This window comes from Triturus cristatus, chromosome 12, assembly GCF_964204655.1.
Source record: "Triturus cristatus chromosome 12, aTriCri1.1, whole genome shotgun sequence".
Taxonomy (NCBI): domain Eukaryota; kingdom Metazoa; phylum Chordata; class Amphibia; order Caudata; family Salamandridae; genus Triturus; species Triturus cristatus.
The window spans coordinates 747501196-747518465 of record NC_140595.1 but is presented as its reverse complement, the minus strand read 5'-3'; the positions used below and the strand labels follow the sequence as shown (position 1 = coordinate 747518465).

The window sequence follows — 17270 nt, the reverse complement described above, 5'->3', positions numbered from 1 at the left end:
GCAATTGGCTTGTTATATCATAACCCTGTAGCACGCCTCTTGGTCAATGGAGATTTGTCTGATCCAGTTACTATCACTAGGGGGACACGGCAGGGCTGCCCACTTTCCCCCCTTTTGTTTGATTTTTACATCGAACCCTTTGCGCAACAACTGAGGGAGGAGACCTCTATTAAGCCTTTCTCGTATAAAGGGTGGGAAAGGAAAGTAGCCCTATATGCCGATGACGTGCTTATTCTTACTTCAGATGTTGGCACTGCACTCCCTATAATTTTAAGGATCGCTCATTCATTTGGCCAAGTTTCCGGTTACGAAATTAATGATACTAAAACCGAGATGCTTGTCTGGAATCATGAAGGGCAAGCTAAAGACTTACAAGCGGGTTCCTCGATGAGGTATTTGGGTTTACATATAGGGAAGGACATAGAAAAAATTGCTCAAATTAACTTAACATCAGTAGCTAAAGATTGCCGTAGGTTATTGCATTCATGGTCTCATATCCCACTTTCTTTAATTGGGAGGGGCAACTTAATTAAAATGTCGATCCTTCCTAAAATTTTGTTTTTGTTTTGTACCATTCCCTTGCACTTCGATTATTCTTGTTTAGCTAAATTACAGTCAGACATAACATCTTTTATTTGGAACAACAAACAGGCAAGGATTTCTTGGAAAAAGCTTAGAAGGCGAAGGGACAAAGGGGGCTTGGCTGCCCCGGACTTGAAATTATATGCTTGGGCCTTCCAGTTAACTCACTCCCGTATGTTGTTAAAAATACCTACAGACTACGGGGTGGGCCTGATGTTCTCAGCCATGTTAGAAGGGGAAGAAGTTAGTCAATCAGCCTTTCTCTTCAAATTCGGCAACCCTAAGTACTTCAAAAAGATCAAATTGAAGGTATTACAAGGATTAGCAAAATTATGGGCCGAAGTCTCAAGATCTATAAAACAAAGCTATTTTTGTGATAAGACGCCGCTATGGGGGCTTCCTGAAAACCCTGTTTGGCTTGGAGACATTCTAGCGGCACCTATAAGAGACGCAGGCTTAGAGGTCTGGGGAGATCTTTTTTTTTAAGGGGAGCTGCTCTCATGGGAACATCTTCTGGCTAAGATCGGCCCTAATCTATCCAAGCTCAAATACCTTCAAATACATAGTTGGACTCAGGCCTACAAAACTCAAGCTCTAGAAAGAAATAAGTTTCCACTCGGAGGATATAGCCTGCTCATAAATAACCTGGTGAACAACCCACTGGGAAAGAAGGAGACCTCACAGTGGTATAGGCTCCTACTGGAGGAAACGGATGGAGTTTTCAATCTGCCTGATTCGCTTTGGAGCCCTTCAATTTCTGGTCCAAACTTACAGAATCTCTGGTCAGAATCATTCGGCCTTTTGTGTAGCATAGTTAAGCTATCTTGGCTACGCAGGAATCACCTGTTTACACTGCATAGGGCATATTATTCTCCTCTCAAACTATCTAAATTTTCCGAGGGCAACTCAATAGCTTGTTCTAGATGTGGGTTTCTGGCTGCACCAGACACCCATAAGTTTTTTGATTGCCCTAGTTTAGTGTCATACTGGGCAGCTATCAGCAACATTCTAACCACTTCACTGGGTGTTCAAGTAAACATTGACTTACCTCTTGTGATCTTCGGGATTTTGGAAGGAGGCCAAAGCGCAGCTAAAAACTCAGTGTTCTATGCGGTATTGTTGGCAAGAAGGGAGATCTGCAAGAAATGGAAGGACGTGTCTCCCCCTTCCTTCGGCGAATGGCAGGCCTCCGTTATATATACATCGCGTATGGACCTGGCTAGGGCCGGCAATCAGACCAAAGGAGCTTTTTGGTATCTGTTGCCTTGGTTACACTGAAATACCCGGGGTTTTTTTTTGTTTTTTTTTCCCCGGGTCCGATGATTACTCTATTATGGGGCCCTAGCCATCCGTACCATACCTGGTCCTAGCCCGGGCTGACTTGGCTGCCACTTACATCAAGGTGGTTTATAAGAAGGGAAATGCCTGGTTCTTCGCCTTCCAAGATTGAGACTGCAATAGCTGAGGGATATTTTCTACTCACTTCCTTGGCAATATATCCCTGCCAGTTCTTTTATGAATTGAGACAGCTGACTGTAGGGTAATCTGGTATGGCACTGAAACCATGGTAGTAATGAGGACTAAAAAAAAAAAAAAAAAAAAAAAAAAAGAAAAGACAAAAAAAAAAATAGTAAACAAGCATTGGCAAAGCCAATAGGTCTCGCCTTTGGACCCCATAAGTGTTTAGTCATGCAACACTTGATGTTGTTGCAGAAAGGAAATTGTGCAGGAGAACTAAACACTTATAAGGACCCAAAGGCGAGACCTATTGGCTAAAACAATGCTTGTTTCCATAATTGTGAAGGAAGATAGTGGTCAGAATTGTGATCTTTGTTCCTGTATGAAGCATAATCTAATCATGTTTAAAACAGAAGCTAAATGCATGCATACCAGAGTAAAGTGTAAGAGTTAAGTTTCATGTAGGTATATCACAAGTGAAGACCATATTCTTAGTGTGTCCTGCTGAAGACGTGGGTGAGGTGAAACATGTAGAGGGGTTGTGAGATTTGACAACTTCTGAACCTATTTAGAACAGAGGACAGCCAGCTAGTGACCTTAAGTAGGATGTTTTGCAAAAGAGCTTCGGTAGACGGCACCAAATATGAAATGTCCTTCAAGAAAACAGGATTGTGTTGTGGTTTAAGAAAGACTAGGATGCTGATGAATGTGGAGTGAGGACATTCATCTGATAAAAAATAATGTTAATCATAACATGATAATGACTTATGATTGACGAACACCAGATCCCAGCCTTAAGCAACATTCCTCATATGAATGTTAAGCCTACAAGCATCAATTTTATTTTATTGATAAATTCTACACTTTGGCTTGACTACCCAATAACGCATACTGCAACATTTCATAAAGGTTTCAAAGTAAAATATATCATCCATATTATAAAACACTTTTTTTGGAATAACTTCTCATCAAGCAAGAATGTTGTAGAAAGAAAGTAAAAGCTAGTTAATCGCTGCAAGATGACTTCTTACAGAAAGGGTCACAAATGTTTTCGCTACCCTTTCTGTATTCGCAATCACACAGGTGTTCATTTTGTGCCAGCGCAATAACAAGGAGGTGTTACGTCATTAGCATAAGGGCATGATCTGACGCATATGCAGAAAAGTCTGGTGCCCCGTGCCCTATTACTGACACTATTGTATGGACTAACAGGTTCACCAGAGGCTCACTAACTCTGCACCACCTCTAGAAATGGTGCCTCTTGGGACAGACTCCCAAGGCCTCCAAGATACCTGCAGATGACGCGATGCAGACCTGTTGGGGAATACCTGACCTGCACAACTTCACCCTTGTATGAAACACCTTGGCTGTTTAAAACCACTGGTCCGTGTTTCAGTGCTCCACTGTCCCTAAGCAGATACTAGTTTATGCCCAAGCTGGAACGAGCATTATTTTGGGGGAATAGGTTGCATGGTCACAGTCGGCACTAGGAGCCCCGAAACTGGGTGTGTCCGATGGAGCTGGAACCCTGGGATATCCTGCGTGATGCATCCCTCAGTAATTTGTTGATAAACAATGCGAGGCCTATATTGCGGGAAAGCAGTAACCCACAACCCCCACCTAAAAGAGTTCAATTTCAATCCAGTCTGAACTTTCAAACCACCTGCAAAGTCTCTGAGGAAGGCGGAGTAGGGGGTCTGTAAAGAGTGATCTCTTTAATCTCAATGCATGTGAAACATTTTGGGACGGTGATGAGCCTTTGCAGGGTGGGTGACCCCACTGAAGGCTATGGAAAGCATTTGCCATAAAAGTAAAGTGAAGGCAAGCAAAGCCCTTCCAATGAGGGATAAAAACATTTTTCCCGAAACACCTTGTCAACTTGCAATTTTGCAATTTCATAGTTCCTTTTAAATTTAAGAGTAAATTACTGTATAAAATATACAAGTCTTCAAAAACATTCTATCTTTTAATTGAAAAATATCCCATCATTAACTCTCATAACAAATGCACGGCGCGCAAATTAGCAGGCTGGGTTTGTCTTTTAGCACCACACCCATAGTGTGACAATCAAAAGGCCCCACTGTGCATTCATCTGACAAGTGTCACTGGTAGAGTTTGAAACCCCTGACACAGAGAGGTTTAAACAAGGCTTCCTCCCACATAAGACTATGGATGAATGGAGTTTAGAAGCGGAGTTCTGTATCGGAGTAACTGTGGGTCGGGTGGCAGGACAAGGGTGTTTTGTTGGAGTCAGGCACACAAGTTTAGCAGTGGGTGGAGAGAGGAAAAGGAACGTAAACCTCTCTCTTTGTCGGTGGTAACAAAATCCCAATATGCAAATGAGTCCTAGAAACCAGCATGAAAGACTTGGGAGTGCCAATGTTGGCAGCACTGTCATTGGACGGCTCTTTAACTCCCATCACAATGGATATCCTCCTGCAGACCAGCAAATGCTTCAGGCAGGAACCAGATAGGTGGGACCTAGAACCTGATACGGGTGGTTGCTCCTCTTCACAGCATTCTGTCGCCAGGGTCAAGCAATGTAAGGATGTCCAGGGGCGCGTTGCGACTATTGTGCACAGTGTACATTTCTTTTTACATTTATCACGGCTCATTCACTGACTGTGACCCTGCTTCACTCTTGGGCAAAAACATAGTGTAAGAGTGCTAATTCACATTAGCGAGTCAAAAAAAAAATTGAATTTGCCTTCATAAATGGATTCATTTAAATTACTCCAGAGTCACTCAATTTTAAGTGCTCTAATCCCAGGGACACTTGAGTGGGATGCAAGAAGATAGCAACCCTAAAAAAGGCAACCAAATCAAACAAAGTTTCAGGTTCGTCGGAGTTTACATACCTTCTGAAGGTACCTTCCCACCATGAACTCGATTGCAGATTTATTTCAGTCAAGAGCAGGAGGAATTCTGTTTTCAAGATTGGAAAGGGGCAGAAATGCCATCAACCTTGGTGGAGGTAGAGGAACCGAAGCTTCTCCACAGGAAACAAGCACAAGCGAGGCAGGCTGCCGGCAGCAGGGGGAGGAGCCTGTGCGCCCTGCGTAGCAGCAGGGGGAGGAGGGGGGCTGCACGATTCCCTTGCGAGAGCGATAATTGCTACCATTTGGTGGCGGTCACTCCCGCAAGGGAATCGCCACACGTGCATGCGTTGCCATTGAAGGCAATGGAACTTGTGCACGTTTTAGCCTGAAAAAGGCACTTGATGGCTGCAGGTCTCTTTTCTATGCAGCGCATGCGCACTGCGTAGGCGAGACCTAAAAATGAATGTAAAACAGAAAAGTTCCTGTGCAACCATTTAATTGCAATGCACCCTGCCCTATGGGCTACCGAGAGCCTACTTTAGGGGTGACATATATGAAATAAAAGGGGAGTTTAAGGCTTGGCAAGGGAGTTATATTTCCAAGTCAAATTCACAGTTTAAAACTGCAGTCAGGCTGCGATTGCAGGCCTAGGACATGTTTAAAGAGGCTAGTTAGGTGGGTGGCACAATAAGTGCTGCGGGCCCATTAATAGCATTTAATTTACAGGCACTGGGGATATGGTACACCACTCTGCAAGAGATTTATAAGTGATTAAAATATGCCATTCTGGTGTTAACATATTTAACCATTTTTTATGGGAGAGAACACAGGCACTTTAGCACTGGTTAGCAGGGGAAAGAGTGCACACAGTCCTAAAGCTAACACAAATGATTTCAAGAAAAAGTGGAGGGTAAAATGCAAAAGGTTTGTTTGTAACCCTGCAGACAGGGTCAGGTCCAATAGCCGGACTGGTCGGCAGCACCAGTGTAGCGTTGACTCGCCATTATTTTACAGATTGTCAGCACCATTATAACCTGTGGGGCCCCTTTCCACCTGGTAAAGTATAATATGTCCTGGTAGACTCGGATCTTCCTTGGCAGGTATAAGTCAGTTATCATGTCGGGTGCGTGAGACCTCCAATACTTAAGCTGTGCGGGATCTGACAAATTAAATTTCTACTTCTTCCTATGTAATCTCGATTTTCCCTCTAAAGAGTCATACTATGCAAGGGACCTTAGGAGACTGTCATGATGTTGCGGTGTCTTCAGCACGAGACCGATGGAGCAGGCTCTGTATTCCTGGTCCCACTGGGGAGTGGGGACCAGTGTATCTGGAACCTCTCAGGTCACATTCTCAGTGATGGTGTGGCCTTTACCCAAGTCATGTCCAAGCCTCCTCATGTGTTTCAAAATGAAGGATTTACTGAAAAAGAACTCTCGACTTGGTGGGGTATAGCAATATCATATGTTTTTCATTGCTTTTGTACTACAATATTATCATCTGGGAACACAAAGATCTGCCTGGATTCATACAGAGTTTCACCCCTCTACTGAGTCTCTCTGCGAATGAGGTCTCCATCCATACAAATAAGAATTTGGGCCAGAGCTGTTCTTCAAGGGTCTCCCAGTTGGGCTTTCCTGGTTAATGCCTTATGCGCCCTCTCAATAACAAAACATGGGGAAAATGTCCTCCTGTCTATGATTCACAAAAGCCAGTTAGTGAGCAAGCTGACACTGTCTTAGGCCTCTGCTCCCTCTGGCAAGCCAATGGAGCAGAGGATATTTCACCTTGAATGCCCTCTGCGTCTTCCATTCATCAAACAAGCTCATTGTGTGTGTGATCAAGTATTTTATCATGGTTTTAAGGTCTTTAACAGTGTCCTCCTAGAATGAAATTCCTGCCTCCACCTCCAATTCTCTGCCTATCACTATCTAAAATCACATCGCAACAAGGTCATATCAGAGCCCACCTCAACTATTTTCTATTCCCGTGGGACCTGCATAGCCTGAACGATTCTGCCAGAAGCCTGTGGGGTCATTTTCCCATCTGTTGCACCATTCAAATCTCTCCCTGGTGTCATATGGGGCGGGGAAATGGTCTCTGTATATTTGTCCATCTTCCCTTGCTTGAAAAACTTACCTTGGTGGCCTTTGGATAGGTTCCACGTGTCTAGCATTGAGGAATGGACGACAGTATGTATGGTAGTCCTGGGGCCAGGGGCCGGGGGATGGAGGTACATTCCAGACTGCTGCGGTGTCTGTGCCAAGCATGGTGGGTCATTTGTCTTGTTTTACTCCTCCAAGGAAAGACCCCAAGATGAGATTCACCCGAATGGGAGACCCATTCCCCCTCCCGAGGAGGTCTTTTAGGGAGGATCGATCTGTTACATCTCCAGTAAGTGGTCTCTGCTGTTGTCCCGGCCTGCAATCCCCAGGTCCAGGGGGATCGCACGACAATCCAGGATTTGTTGCTCTTCCACCAGTCACAAGCAGGCCAATATTGAGAGCCCACAGGCCATCTTCTGCCATATGAAGGTGATGGGTCTGCAGATAAATGGGGCCCTAGAGAACCGCCACAGAGATGGGGTGCCTCGCCCCAGTCCTCTAGGAAATCTGGAAGCTCCCTGCCCCTGCAAGGGCCTCTCTGCCAGGCAGCATGCCACTCCGTTCAAAGTAATTATAGCCCTCCTCTGGTGGTGCCTGACAGAAGAAAGAGTCTGGCCCTGTTGGGGAGCAGGGATCAACCAAAGCTAAACCTCAGGATTTTCCTCTCTCTGAAAACCATGGGGCACTCTTGGCTCACAGGTCTGTGCGTCCTTATTCACACAGGTCCATGTTGGATCCTATCTGCAGGTCCATGCATCTCTTGCCGAAGAGCAAGTCTCTGCCTTTTCAGGCCTTCTGCACAGTCAAACCTAGCTCTAGAAGTGTCTGAAGCTATTGCTTCTGAGTCCTTCTTTTTGGGGCCTGAGGGAGTGGTAAATATGTGGATGGTTGTCAAATTATTAAGTGAGCCGAGCAGAGATAACTAAAATCACGTCTATTCGGACATTTTGTTGGAAGGTATTTGTTGACACAATAAGCCTCATATGAAAGGTACCTTCATCCTAGTCAAGACTGCAGAGTGGAATTATTTACTCCTGTGTGAATGAGCGCTATAGAGCTACTTCTGCATTGCTACTAAGCTTGAAACCTGTTTTCTTACACCTTCACTCAACACTGAAGTCATCATTCAGAGAATGTATTCACTCTCAAGCTTGACCTTTGTGACATAAACCAAGGTATGCGTGAAATCCTTGTAAAGTACATCAATCTTATAAACTTTGCTGTGACACTTGCATGCCCCTAGCAGAAGGATCAGTGACTGCTAAACATGACAAGTAAGCAACACCAGTAGCAGTGACACCATACAAAAATACCCTAATAAAACATAACACAAGAGGTTAGAAAATATATATATATATATATTTTTTAATGAAAACAACTTTCTTTTTTCATATCAACACATTTTCAGAATAAGAAAGAAAGGTTGCATGACAAATATAGAATATGCAGAAATAGGAAAGTGATGATACAATGATAACTACTATGTATACACTTTTTAAAATGTACTGTTTTTGTAGTCCTTTAAAAAAAAATGAGCAAGGCACTCCATTGTTTGTCTTTCATAAGGCACTTTAAATAATATTTTACATTTGTCCTTCTCATACATGCCCACCAAACTATTAACAAGCAAAAAAGGAAGCAAAAGTATATCCACGAGACTGGGAATTAATCCTTGAATGACAACTATTATTAAATGATTTAGCAAAGTCTATGACTGACAGGGAATATCGTCAGCCATTAATGGGCTCCCAAATCTTTGACTTTCTGTGGAATGGAAAGATGTCCTTTTCAAATGAAAATAAGCACCCATCTTTGTATGTGTATTTTCTGTGCAATACAATAAATCATTGTCAGTTACCCTAAAATCATTATGTATCTTGGAAAATCATGTAATCACTATATGTGTACATCGTTTGCAACATTTTTTGGTGCCCCAAAACCTGTTCAATGCTTCCAGAAACGGATACTTGTTCAAATAAGTCAAAAAATTCTAAACTGCCCTAATAATATGATCAATTAGAACATTTGAATATTGAGTACAATGATTTGGTTTATGGCCAATAATGGTTTGTATAGCTCTTCAGCTCTATCAATGTTTCTCTGTCTGTTTCTCCTTGTTTAACCAGAACATTGTAACATTATTGTTGGAATATTCTAAACGCTTTAAATCCCTCTGCCTTGGCTGGAGTGGTACCGGTCTATAACTTGGGAAGAGGGCCTTTAAAAGCTCATAGAAGAGGGCTACAATGGTATGAAATAACTAAATAGGAGCACAGAACACAGCAGATGGCTGTGTGTTTTATTTCACAGCTGCAGAAGCAAATATCAGACAATGACCTTTCTTAATGTACGAACACTGTTTGTGAATATTCTGTGTTGTCCCCATATCGAAGCAGCCCAGAGCAGCTAAAATGAGTTGAAGGACAAAAACTGTCAACCAGGTGTTGCCCATTACAAAGTTTACCTTTGGAGACCTCTGTAGCTAATGGGCTTAATCAGTGTATTTCAGAAGCACATCATTGACAATAATTTTTCCAGCTTCTTCTCCTTCTCAAGTCTTACCTGAGGGAATCTGTAAAGTCCCAAGAGTCTGGCAATGGACACTGAAATGGTGGAACTGGACTCTCCAATGACGGCTGTGAGACGTGATGAACCTTTGCACTTGAAGTTTGGTATGGGCTTTTCTTGTCCTGTCAACATCTGCAGGCTACTCTTGATGGCCTTCTTGGCTGAAGAACATGTGTTGTAGATCACGGTGCCCAGTGTAATGTTTGGAAGGATGGTTTGATCCCCATTAATTTCATCAATGGCAAACACCATAGCTAGAACACAACCATAGGTTGTGACACTGAAACTGAAGAGAAGAGAGCTGTTGTAGGTGTGTTGATGTCCTTTGCCTTATCAGGAGAACAAAATACTTTCTCAAACAGATTATATCATCACAAGGCTTAGCAGTTGCCTTTTGGTGCACTTGGAGCCAATTCATCAAAACCCTAACCTAAGGTAGCTGTGCATTTAACAGTACAAATTAGGCGTGTATGTTCATCTGAAGAAAATATACTATAAATTGATAGGTTGAATGATTAATTGAATGGGGTGGGCAGAATGGTGGAATTTTGATCACTCTGTGTTACTCTTTAACATGAAGTTCCAGCCAAATTCCACAAATCGTCGTATTGCAGACATTTTCTCTGGTTTGGCTTGAAAAAATGTGAGCGCAAGTGGTGATTTGGGATCCCTGAACATGATTTTCTAACATTGGCGGTTGTGAGTGATTGCGGTCAGAGGGCTTTCTCTCGAGTAGATCTACTACCGCTCGACTAGATTGAATGGTAGCAAAAGCATCTCGAATGACTGCGCACTTTTGCACAATGCATGGTGTCATTTGCTTTGATTTTCAGCTCTGCTTCATGCTACAGACACTAAATTGCAGCATGAACAGCGCAATTTGCATTTTTTCTGCCAGTTGATGGAACTCCAAGGAATCTCGAAGAGTTTTCATGTAACTCCGTGGAGTTCCATGGAGTGAAACTCCACAATTTCTTCCCACCTCTACCAATTAATTAAAGCTATTTTGGTGGTCATAATGATTTATTTCAGGATATATGTTTCTAATTAAATAAATAGGACATGTACCCCTAGAAAAGCAATTACGTTTAACAATCACAAATAAGAAAGCAATGCAAGGCTGACAATCCTACCAAAAATTCAGGAATAAGAAGATAAGAAATGCAGAGCATACATACTTAGGGGGCTATTACGATGGCAGTCGGAGGCTTTCTGACCTAATCGTTGGTTTCAATTCAGACCGGCTGATTATGATGCAGCTGGTTGGAATTGAAACCGGACGGTCATTCAAGGAGCCCTTCAGTCAGTCGGAATCGGCTCATAATCACAAAGGGCGGACCTTTTCTGGATTACGATGCACAGTTTCCAGCATGGTTTCCACACCGGCCTGTCCAACATGGAAACCATGTCGGAAAGCATGTGTGGGAGCTCCCAGCAGGGCCCCCTTGTGTTTGCAGCCTCCAGTTGGGGCTGAGGGGGCACCTTTGCTGTCCCCCTATTGATCCCTGCACCCCGTGGTAGGCATCTTGAGGTACCTTCCACAGGGTGCAGGGATGAACAGCACCTTCCATTTCCCTATGGAAGCTTGTATTACAGACGGTTTATGGCCGTAATGCATGCTCCCGTAGGGAAATGTATGAATGCCAACTGAACAGTGTTCGGTCACATCCTAATTAGGCGGTTGGGACTGCCGACCGGAGGTCAGTCAGTCCCAGGACAGAGATGGTGCTGGGCATATTTAAATCTGCCCGACATCGTAATTAAGCCCTTTATGTCAATTTATGCCCAAGGGAGAATTAAGATGCATTTGCTCCTAGGAGATTGTTGACTTTGTTAAGGAACAAATTGTATTTTTGCCAATTTGTCAAAAGGTTGTTTTAGGTAAGTAAAGTGTATGTGGCTAGATTCTAGTTATGTGTTAGAATCTTTTATTTGCAGTCTTGCATTCCCCTTTTTCCCTCAGCATTCCCAATCCATGCTATGCGGCAGAGAAGCTACTATTGTCAGAGGTAGAATCACATTATCCCTGCCTGGTATGTGTGTTTTTCTAAAGGTCTAAAGGCAAATAACTATTTTGCTCTAAAATTGGTCACAGTGACCTCTTTTTGTGTCCCATTCCGGATTAGAAAATGTATTACAATATATTTTATGTTTGGGTTACAGAAAGCTTTAGCTGTCTGCCTGAGCTTTTATCAGGTGCAATAAATACCACCTATTGCAAGTTTCTGGAGAATAACATGCTTTGGTGCTTAATGCAGCAAAATCTGCATAATACGGTAATTACTGTATGGCTTTCCCCTGTTAAATTTCGGCAGGTTTGACGTGCCGAAATCTGGCCACATGTGATAATAATATATACAGAGGCTCCTGGTCAGCCCCATTTAGCTATCACCTCTCTGAAGGGTTGGTACAATTTTGGATCAGCAGACAGGGTAGTGCTTGACATGGTGTGTCATGAGTTATGAGTAACAGTAGCAACATTTCTCTATTTACATCTACGTCCACTGAGAATGGGGAAAGTGAATAGGAGACAAAGCTGAAATCTCCAGTCACTGTTATTGAGCATGGTCCTCCTACCCAGAAACCTATAATGCCAGAACATATTTCTGACAGATTTACTTTGTATGTGTGCACGTTTATATAGAAAACAATAACATTCAACAATAACAAAGTACATTGATTACCACACTGTCAGAGAAAAAACATTTTCCCCATCAAAGTATTGATTATTCTCGAACTGAAAGAGATGATGTTTTGTGCTACTGTTCCGCTCTATAGATAAACCTCTGCATCACATGCAAGGATGTCAACTCCAAGGCTCTTATTTAGCCATTGGAGAAAGAAGCCTGCTTTGCAAACAATACAAAAGCTTTTTGTCAATGGCCATAGTAGTTTGTATGGACTACAGCCCAAAAGAAAGGTCCTCTTCATTTCTTGGGTGAGAGTATTGGTAAAGAATACAATAGCAAATCAAAACCTATACTTAAAAAAAAAAATCAAAAACTTAAGCTCCATAATTTAGATAAGGACAATATTGTACATGCATCAATATCTCCCTACACGAATTTCATTCTGACCCGCATCCTCTATGGAGAATGTGCCTCAAATATGCGTATTAAAGGCGTCCTGATATATGAGGAACGTTTGGTTGGATTTAGAAATTAAACACTAGTAGATTTTGTTTTGGAATCTCAAGCTTCATGCACAACATAGATTTACCCATAACTGAGTGCTACGCCATGACTGAGCATTATTCAATCATTTATATGTTTTATTTTTATTCTTGTGTTTAGAGAATAGGGTGAGTCACATGTTCTTGAGTTTATTATAACTCTTGGAAAACAGGTATAGTAATATAGGAGCAGTAGGGAAAAAGATACTTGTACTGCAACATCATCCAAGTGTTCCACATGCTAGACAAGTGATGACTCCCAAAACCAGAAGCATTTGTATACTCTGCTCACTGTGCCTCATCTACAGTAGACACTCCTCCAGAATGGAAAAGGCAAGGGTCAAGTGTCCTGAGGCAATCCATTACCATATGGAAAGCTTCCTTTCAGTATTGCCAGGGTTGTAGACCTTACATTCAGCACCAATGCCGTGAGGGGCAAGAGAAAGTGTCACTCACTTTTTGCAGGGGGCAGACAAGCTGAGCTTATTGAAATAACTCTGGAATTCTGACCAGAGAGTATGCACAGGCAACACAGCTCCAATCATGAGATCCCCTTCCTGTCGAAAACCTGCTTCTTCCTGGCTTAGGAGTGAAAAACTACCAGGAGCAGCTAGGCAGGGAAGAGAATTCAGAAGGGAAATCAGCATAATATTCATCGTGGCAGCTTGTTGCTGGTGAAGGGTATGCATGAATCTGTCTCTGAAAGAGAAATCATAACATATTAAATAGTTTCTAATGCTGCATTGCATAAAAGCAAGCAATACATAGAGTCATTTGGAAGTTGGGCAGATGCTCTATCCATCTTCTTCTCATATTCCCTTACTCATTAAAGGTTAGGGAATTGCATTTTTTCAAACAGTGAAGCCAACACTTACTCTATTTGTCAGAAAAACACTTGCAATAAGGCAGCCACGTGCCTTCTTGAGATTTAAAGCACACCATATTTAGATATTGCTTGTTGAAAACATTCTTAGGGTATACTCTTACCTATTTTTACAATGTAAATGCACCACTAACCATAGATGGGAGACTTTTAATATAAAAAACACAAATTGACTAAATAGTGGCCTGATGTGGTGTTGATATTTACAGTTCTATAACTTTGAATTTGGGATATACCTGGAAAATACTTACCTTGATGACCACTCCTTACCAATACATTAGTTTACTGATATGATTTCTAACAATCATTTCTAGAAATCACATTGATGACCTAATATACTAGTGAGACCTCTTTTTTGAGAATGATCATTCACAGGGTTTTGAATGGAAGATTGTAGTTGGGGTAGATGTGCACTCACAATAGCTTTTTAATGGTCAAAGCCATAGTGAGTTCTCCATCCACTAAGTTACAAACAAACATTTGGTATTAATGTTAAAAGGGATAATCAACTAAATGTACGAAAAAACAGTCTCGGTTCCAACAATGTCCCTCAGTTTTACCATTAGCTTGCTATTTTCTGCTCATGCCACCATGGCCCCAGGACCATGGTCATTCTAGAAGGCTGAGTATATGTGGAGTACTGAACAAGAACAAATTCAACGGTAGGATGAGATGTACATCCATCAGCAAAAAAACCTAATTGTCCCAAAACTCACAAGATAATAATATTTCCAGGGTTGAAATCAGATGGGAATTGACTGATTAAATTCTTAGAAATTTCATAAAAAATAATTTACTTGAACCTTTCTCTATTAAACTCAAAACAGTGTTCAATAGCCAATTCCATCCTCATCTATATATATATATACATATATATATATATATATACATATATAGAAGATAAAAGGTGTATATATATATATATATACATAAAATAATCCTGAAGCTCTGCACTTCCAGAACCTGGCGAACAGAGACACCAACTCAGCGATATGAGGCCAGATGATATTTATTGGAAGAACTTCGAACCTGATGCGCTTCGGGTATCTGATACCCTTGCTCACAAGTCAAGTAAGAAGCGTCATTCACCATTTTTAAATGCATTGCTGTGTTAGAGTGCCATCACTACGTGATTCGAAAACATAGAAAAAACACTTGCAGTCTTATTCAAAGGCACTAGCGAGTCTGTTTTCCAAACATTTCAAGTTACAGCCATCAAAGGGTTCCCAATGTGCACATGAGACATAATATTGCTGCATAAATGCACGAAACATGATATCATAATATTGCAATTAAATTCAAGGTAATAACTAAATAAATAATTAGAATTTATAAAAATACCTAAGCCATAACAAATATTTCAAATTCACATTCTAAACGTGAAAGACTGCATATGAAATTCATGTACCATATATTTATATGTTAATAGAAACATGAAAACCGTACTGCTAGTAAAAATTTTGGCTGTGCAAATTGCAATAATTGTTATGTAAACAGTATATTTCTGAGACTCATGTCAGTGTCTTGTACAGTACTGCTCTGTTTTCAACTTCCTGCTTAAATGCTGGGTTTTACACTTTCTGATTCCAAGGCTGAGATGTGCAAAAACGCAAAAGAAAGTCCCAAAATATCTATAAAGTGCAAAAAGATCCAAATGGATCCCCATAAAGTGCTAGTGCTAATACTATCTTATAAAGTATACAACAACTAAAACCACTGGGTAAAACGGTAATAACCCTATTCAACAAAGTACAACAATACTGATATATACATAGGTCCAGTTCTACGAAAAATATTTTACAGAAAATGATACAGATCCTCCGTGTTATTCAGGCCATTAGGTGTTTTACTGTCCAGCTCTAAGATCATTCTTGATTCTAGCTTTCTCAACATCTTTTCCCAATTTCCTCCCCTTCGGGGTTTGGGAATAGCTGCCACGACAAAATACTGCAAACAACTGAGATCATTATTGTACATTAATTTAAAATGCCGGGCCACCGGGTATGTGGAATCGTTGTTGACAATGGCCCGCAAATGCTGCAGTATTCTGATGTGCACCTGCAGCTTGGTGCTACCCGCATACCTGTGCATACAGGTGCACGTCAGAACATAAACTGCAAACTCAGTTTTTCAATTAAAACTACCCTTATTCAGAACCAAGTCTGGACTAAAAGGAGTCAAGTAGGAGGTAGTATTAACACCGAACCTGCATGCTCTGCAGGAGGAACACTTAGTGAACCCCTACTTCGGCTGTAGCCATTTTTTTGCTGCTGCTAGTTTGGGAAAAGTCTTCACAATCTGTGTTGTCATGGAAGGCCCCTTCCCATATGTGGTTGTGGGTTGAGATGGTAGAATACTCCATCTGTCATAATAATGGGCCAGTTACGCATAATGATGGACCTGATTCTTCTCTCCTTTTTACTGAAGGCAGTAATTAATCTTGGTGCACTCATGGTGGTATCACTATTTTCCACGTGGTTTACTTTGGATAAGAGTGTGTCCCTCGGTTTCATATCAACTTTGCTAACTGCCTCAGCAAGAATAGACTCACTATAGCCCCTAGCTCTAAATCTTTCCAGGGCATCATGTTTGCATATAGTGAAATCCTCATCTGTGCCACAGATTCGCTTAAGGCATATTAGTTCTCCAAACGGGATTCTTTTTATTGTGTGTGGGGGATGTGCACTGCTGGCATGTAGAGAGGTATTGCCAGCTGTGGCCTTCCTATGAAGAGTTGTCGCTATCCTTCCATTTTTGATGTATATTTTAACATCTAAAAATTCCACCTGTTGCTTGCTGATCTGTGAAGTGAATTTTAAATTGGCAGTATTGATGTTGATTTTATCGATAAAATCATAGCACTCTTAATAAATAGATCCCCGCTGTCCTTTATAAAAGTAGGTAGTTGTTTTACCAAGTCTTGTAGAAAAAAGTCCACATATTGCGTTACAAGTGTTCAATAGCCAATTCCATCCTCATGTATATATATATATACATAGATGATAAAATGTGTATATATATATATATATTCATTGAAAAAACCATGGGTTTTACACACGTTATAGTTAGGAATTAGCATTTAAAAAACCTTGCAAATTCAATGAAAAAACCATAGGTTTCACATACGTTATAGTTAGCTGGACATTTCACTCGTAAAAAACCATTGAAATTCCCCCGTTATAGTTAGTTCAGCTAACTATAACTCGCGCGCCCGCAATCCACTGCTGATGACGTCACATATTACATCACTCATGACATGGTCAGTGACATCACTCATGACATCACTGATGACATCTCAAATGACATCACTGATGACATCACTGATGACGTCATCCATTGTGTGTGTGTTTCTGAACAATTTTAATATGTTCAATATATATAGGGAAAGGCCTGTTGAAGAATGAGTGGGTGTACAAGTGTGTAAATGGATTATTTTCTGTGGTGCGTAACATGATTCTATAAGTGAGTCATTAAATGTATCTTACTGCAGACTAGTGACTAAACTGTGTAATTGTTTGTATGTGTCTGTATGTTGGTGTATAAGTGGTGGCATGGTTTTGTGAATACCTATATAAGTGTCTATATGAGTTATTGATTGCTTGTCTCAGTATCTGTATGGGTTCCTGAGTGTTTGTGTGGGTAGGGTGTGTGTGACTCTATGCATAGATGTGTGAGTGGGTGAT

At 41.3% G+C, this 17270-nt stretch overlaps 1 protein-coding gene across 1 annotated transcript in view; it reads right to left on the bottom strand.

The window, feature by feature from the left end:
• Positions 1-17270, bottom strand: part of LOC146782673 (extracellular calcium-sensing receptor-like) — a 141708-nt gene that overhangs the window by 65680 nt on the left and 58758 nt on the right. The window contains exon 2 of the mRNA XM_085637173.1: positions 9527-9786. Within this exon, the coding sequence (XP_085493299.1) occupies positions 9527-9786 (260 nt within the window). The remainder of the gene's footprint in view (positions 1-9526; positions 9787-17270) is intronic.